Consider the following 5,881-nt stretch of genomic DNA (forward strand, 5'->3'; position numbering starts at 1 on the left):
CCCTGTGTGAAAAAGTAAAAATGGCGATTTGATCAGACTATAGACAGGGCGCCTTCTTTGCTTTGGCCTGTCCCCCACTTTCTCTTCCAGGTGATCTTCTCAGACCCCTGTTTAATGCCCTGCTGGCCAGGACAGGACTGAAAGGAGAGGCCTTGCTGGAGCCTCACTGGAGCTCAGGCAAAGTGAAGGGAGGGGGGCAGGTCCAAGAGCCAATGAGTCTTAACCTTTTTAAGGTTTTAACCCTTCAGTATAGTTTTTTAAATTAACAAATTTCTTAATTTTTATTAAGAAATTTATAATCTCTTAATTTGTAGAGCAATGCATTTGACATGATAAAAGGGAAAAGAAAAAGACAAAAAAGCTACAACAGATAAAAAAGGACCTCAGAGATATATTTCTAGCCAGTAACATATTGGGTTGATCAATTGCTGCATTTTTAAAAAGGAAATCTTCTATTATATTCATGGTTTTCATCAGATCCATAGCTGTCATAATAGGGACGTCCGAGTTCTTCTCACCAGAACTGTCTTCCCTCCATGAGTGAATAACTTGACTGCTGGTGTCCAATAGAATTTCCTCCTCCATGGTACCCATCAGATACCAACAAAGACATTCCAATAAAACAGTTACCAAATTTCAAAATTGTCCATAGCTTTATATATTTAATCATAATCTCTAGAAGACAAAAAATAATTCTCAACAGTTTAAACAATTCAGTATCTATAAAATCAACACCAAGTGTATTACCTTCACTCGACCAAGTTCGGCTGCTAGAAACAAAACAAAACTCCTGCATTGAAGGTGCACATGAGGGTGCACCTTCAATGCCTCCCCAAAGAGTCATCTTTAAATCCTATCTTTTATAAGTTTTATTTTTAGGACAGAAATTGCATAAAAATATTATCCAAGTTCAAAGAGTATCTCCCAGAGACCTTGCTTAGCTCATGCCATGTGGGGTTGTCCAGAATGGCTTTAACCCTGAGTTGTTTTAAGTCGCCTTTCTGTTACCAATATTATAGATGATTAACCATATATTCTAAATTAATATTCTATAACAAAGACATACAGATCACAGTAAACGTATATTGAAGACAGGTCAGAAGTAAACATGCAATGGCCGCATACATTTATATATTTAAAATGGACAGACTGAACTTTATTTCTTTTAGCTGTAAGTTCAAGGGAGGAGCACCTTGCTTCCTGTTGACTCCGATTCTCCTCACTAGCTTTCTCACCAGAGAGGCTGAGAAGCTGGTGGACCCTATGAGAGCGGCTTGCGAGCTGAGCCTGGCTTGCTGCCAGCTTCGTCAGGCAGGAGGAAAGACTCCAAGGCTGGTCACCAGTTCATCAGCTGCGGTTGTCTCAATGTAGCCACTTGGTGGTGGTGGTTGTTTTGTGTTGTCACAAATAAGTCATGGGGTGAGTGACCAGCAGATGAAGTTCTAACCGTTTTTCCCCCTGAGACTCAGATGTACCACCAAAGGGACCGAGATGTTCTGCAGTGCAAGAGTTGGAGAGGAGAGTTCCTCCGAACGGTGGTGAGTTCCCCTGACCCTATAGTCACATTTAGATTCGCTGCCAGGCATTGGAAGTCCGTGAAGTGTAACTTGGGCGAGGCCCAGCGGAGTGGAGCAGGTTATCTGTCCCATGTATCTCTCAAGGTAGTAGGGGAGAACAAATAAATCACACGCACATAATAAACCTCCAGGACTTTGAAAAAGACATCCAAGTGCAGCTGAAGGCCGTCTCTCCTGCTGCCAGGCCCTGCCTATCAGGAATGACCCAGGAGCTGTCACCAAACACTGTTTTTGGTTGAAGCTCCCACTGCCCCGGGAAGTGTTCAGAGGTGGCTGCCTTTCCTGTCCTAGGGCTCTGCCGACTAGGTTCATCCTGCTCCTGTCACCTTCTACCCAAACCTGGCAGAGACTACTCTATTTTTCCTAACATAAGGAGTCCTGGAGTGTCCTTGGAAACTCTGGGCCGGGGGAAGCCTCTGGTGCTTTTATCCTGCCTCCAGGGGCCTCTTAATCGTGCCAGTCAAAGAAAAGACAAAAAGAGGAGGAAAAGAAAAATAACCACCCTACACTGAGCAGAGCAGGAGACAACTCTGAGCAAGACAGGACAAGAGACAAAAAACACAAAGACACACAACACAGAGGCGTGCCTCAACTCATGAATGGGTAGAGAGCCATTTGCTCCCCTAGAAATGCTCTACCATGAAATGGAGGGGTTGTCCAGCGACCTTGGACAAGCCCCCAAATGTTAGGATTCAGAATTGCTGAAGCAAGGCTCCAGGCTTAAATACTATGAAATGGCAAAGGGTGCTTACTCTGCAAAAATTACCAGCAAGTAGGGGTCAAACATTCATTAAAATGACATCAACTCGTGGGGCTCATAAGCCTGCTTTATGCAGCCTACCACTAGATTGAGCTCTGAAAGTCTTTGGGAAGAATTGGGAGAAGGATCGAGGAACTTGGAGGGGATAGGGACTCCACAGAAGACCAAAACAGTCAACTGACCTGGACCCTTGGGGACTCCCAGAGGCCGAACCACCAACAAAAGAGAAGACAAAGGCTGGACCTAGCCCCTCTACACACACATACGTAGCACATGTGAAGCTTCATCTTCATGTGAGTCCCACAACAATTGGAGCACGGGCTAATCCTGACTGTGTTGCCTGCCTGTAAGTCCTGTTCACTAACTGGCCTGCCTTGTCTGGCCTCAGAGGGACAGGATGCACCTAGTCCTGCAATGACTTGAGATGAAAACATGGGCTGGTACCCAGGGAGGACCTCTCCCTTCTCAGAGGTGAAGTGCAGGGGAGAATTCAGGAGGGGCCCTGTAAGGAGGGTGACAAGGACTATGATCTGGACATAAAGAGAACACATAAATACAGTCATAGAAAACAATTCAAAGTACTTTGAGGAAGTGCCTGAGACCAAGCAGATTCGCCATCCCCTCTATGCTTGGGAACACAATCAAAGCTGCAAAGAAGACTCTCAGACAAGCCACGCTGCAATGGAGACTCTGACACCAGATCAGATGTCCAGAAGAAGCAGAACCCATACAAGCTGCCTGCAAGAGGTTTACACCAACCGAGGCACCCAGAAAGGCCACCCTCAAGCTTCATGGCCTGCCTCCATGCTGTGCAGGGTGCTCCAGCTTCCCAGGTTTGTGAGCTGTCACTCATGCTGAGGCCAGCTCTGGTGAAGCAGCTGTCTTTGGGTGACTTCTGCTCCTCTAAGTCACCACTCACCCATGCATATTCCTGTAAACCTCATGGTTCACCAAGTTGGTCTTTGGTGGTATTCTCACATTGCACTGTCAAGGAATCCCAGTGTGGGGGTGAGGAGATGTTAGTGTTGAGTCCCCAGGGAAGGTTTGGGCACACAGCACCGTGAACCAGGCCCTGGCAGGAAGTCTCTCATGGATCCCAGTGTGTACCCTCATCTCCTCACACAGAGAAACCTAGTATTTGGTAAATAACAGCAACTTTATTCTCCACATGTGTGGTCCATGCGCGGTTGTCTGCTCTGGAGCAGGGTGAGTTCAGTGGCTCCCATATCTAAACATGAGGAGGCAGAGGTGTGTGGGTGAGGGATGAGGGCACCCGCCAGCGCAGGCCAACAGTGCCCAGTCTCAGTTCTTTAGGTTATGAGGTCAGAGGAGGGCTGGGTATGGATGGCCAAGAGAGATAAAGATTGACAGGGAAAGGGGTTCAGCAGAGAGGACAAATCCCAGCCCACAAAGAGCTGAGAAGAGCCCAGAGCCCTAACATCCAGGCCGGGAGGGTGTTCGGGACAAGTACATGTGAGAATGAAATGGTGGTATTTTGATCATTGGCTTCCTCTATGGAGAAGATCCCAACTGAGGCTTGGTTTTTCATTAGGTTTTTGGCAGACTTGGCCAGGCATCCATCAATGCTAAACATGATATTGACCCCACCTACAATATAAAGATCCAATCAGGGGCAAAGGATGTAGAGGGCTGCTTCAGTCAACTTGAAAAAGAAAACAACAAAACAACAACAATAACAACAAACAACTCACGCCCAGTGGTTCAGGCTCCAGCCCTCCTCCTGTGGACTAAGGACTCTCCGTCCAAGTCCTGAATTTCTCTCTCAGACCCAGGGTTCTAGACTCTAGCCATACTTTCTCTGCTACAGCAATCCATGCCTCTGCCCTCCACTCTCAGACCCAGAAGTCAGCAGCACCCATCCTTTCTCCTGAGTCCCTGGAGCCGTGGCCCTGGGGATGCAGACTTCACGACTGACCTCCTTCTACTGTTATGTCACTGTAATAGCAGCGGGTGGACTTAGGGCAGATGGTAAATTTGGATTCTTGGGAGCAGGAACCGTGAAATCTCAAGCAGACAGGACACTGGTGAATGTTCAGCTGAGAGGAGTCTGAGGAGAGAGAAGGAGGGCAGTAGAGCATGCTCTCAGCTGCAGCCAAGGGCTGTTCCCTCAAATGCTGTGTCCCCTGGTCACATACTTGTAAGTGACAGTTTGTCAAGTAGGACTCTGGTGCTGGAAGCGTTGTTGCACAGTTCAGTGTCACAGAAGTGGACATAAGAGGCAGCCACTATTCCAGGTTTTTTGGAAAACTCCTGGACATCGAGGGTCGTGTTACTGGCAGCTTTGCTGAGGCCTTTGCTCGCCAATATGAGAGATTTTACACCTAAGGGCATACAAGAGAGAATACCAGGCTAGAAAGGGGAGGGTGGCAAAAGAAAAGAAAACAAAAGAAAAGAAAAGGAAAGAAAAGAAAAGGCTGGGCGGTGGTGGCACACGCCTTTAATCCCAGCACTTGGGAGGCAGAGGCAGGTGGATTTCTGAGTTCGAGGCCAGCCTGGTCTACAGAGTGAGTTCCAGGACAGCCAGGACTACACAGAGAAACCCTGTCTCGAAAAAAAAAAAAAACACAAAACAAAGAAAAAAAAGAAAGAAAGAAAAAAAAGAAAAGAAAAATCCCAGTTTTTGGGTCCCTTGATGCTCCCACTCAGGGACAGTACGATCCTCAGTGACAACAGGACACATCTTGAGCTGAGTCTGCCACAGACTGAAGCCCAAATCTGGCTCCCTCTGCTCTGTCCCTCGCAGACCATGTTCCCAGGCCCCTCCACACAGTCTCCCCTGAGCCCCTGCACCATGCTGCAGCCTCACTCTGGTCAGCATCTCTTCCAGCCTGCTGGGTCTCTCTCTACACTCTGCCCTTCACAGCACACTCCTGTTCTCTGCTTCTCTCTCCTTCCCACTTCCCCGCCCAGCCTGGTTTTGAATTCACTTTACACTGAGAGTAGCAATGAATCTCACTGTAAAAGTCTCTGCCTCCCCAGCGTTGGTACGACAGGCACACCCAGTTGACCTGAGGCTGGAGATCAAGTTCGGGCTTTGTGCATGCTAAACAGGCACTGTACCCAGCACTGTACCACATCCCCAGCCGAGCACACCTTCAAAGGATCCAGGACACTGGGGATCCTGTATTCCAGTACTGTTCTCTGGGTGTGGGGCTACCATATATTAGCACACAGCAAGAAGAGGTGCAGAGGGAGGGGTCAGAGATCTCAGTTGTGTGGGGGCTGGGCAGGAACTACAGGGCATAGAATCTAGGGCCCCAGCTGGGACTAGCTCAGTGCAGGAGGATAGCTCTCCGGCTCAGCCTACGTACCTACGTCTATGAGCAGCAGTGTTTCTTGACAAATCTCATCAGGTTCACACACCTGAGACCCTAGGGCAGTCCACTCGACAGCTTCCTCAGCAAAGCCGTTGCCAAGCCTAAACATGAGCCCCCTGTAACACGTCAGAGTATCTGTGGAGAGGAACATCCGGGGTTTATGAGAGTCAGGGAGCACACCATGTCTGTCCTGACAGTTTGTGGGT

The 5,881-nt window shown here is 48.2% G+C and overlaps 1 protein-coding gene across 1 annotated transcript; it reads right to left on the reverse strand.

Annotated features, from left to right (window-relative positions):
- Positions 1–4,262: 4,262 nt before the first annotated feature.
- LOC114633938 (CD177 antigen-like) lies at positions 4,263–5,784 on the reverse strand. Its single transcript, XM_028782540.1, has 3 exons — positions 5,670–5,784; positions 4,494–4,679; positions 4,263–4,405 (listed from the first exon to the last, which is right to left on the reverse strand). The coding sequence occupies exons 1-3, from the start codon at positions 5,782–5,784 to the stop codon at positions 4,263–4,265; spliced, it is 444 nt and encodes a 147-aa protein (XP_028638373.1).
- Positions 5,785–5,881: the final 97 nt, after the last annotated feature.

Source organism: Grammomys surdaster, unplaced genomic scaffold (genome assembly GCF_004785775.1).
Source record: "Grammomys surdaster isolate TR1022 unplaced genomic scaffold, NIH_TR_1.0 804, whole genome shotgun sequence".
Lineage (NCBI taxonomy): Eukaryota > Metazoa > Chordata > Mammalia > Rodentia > Muridae > Grammomys > Grammomys surdaster.

Bases quoted from the DNA above. Each gene is read 5' to 3' on its own strand.
- LOC114633938 (XM_028782540.1), bottom strand. From the start codon at position 5,784: ATGTTTAGGCTTGGCAACGGCTTTGCTGAGGAAGCTGTCGAGTGGACT. The intron at 4,680-5,669 runs GTACGTAGGCTG...GTATGCCCTTAG, and splicing joins ACTGCTGCTCATAGACGTAG to GTGTAAAATCTCTCATATTG. The intron at 4,406-4,493 runs GTATGTGACCAG...CTCTCTCCTCAG, and splicing joins TGACAAACTGTCACTTACAA to ACTCCTCTCAGCTGAACATT.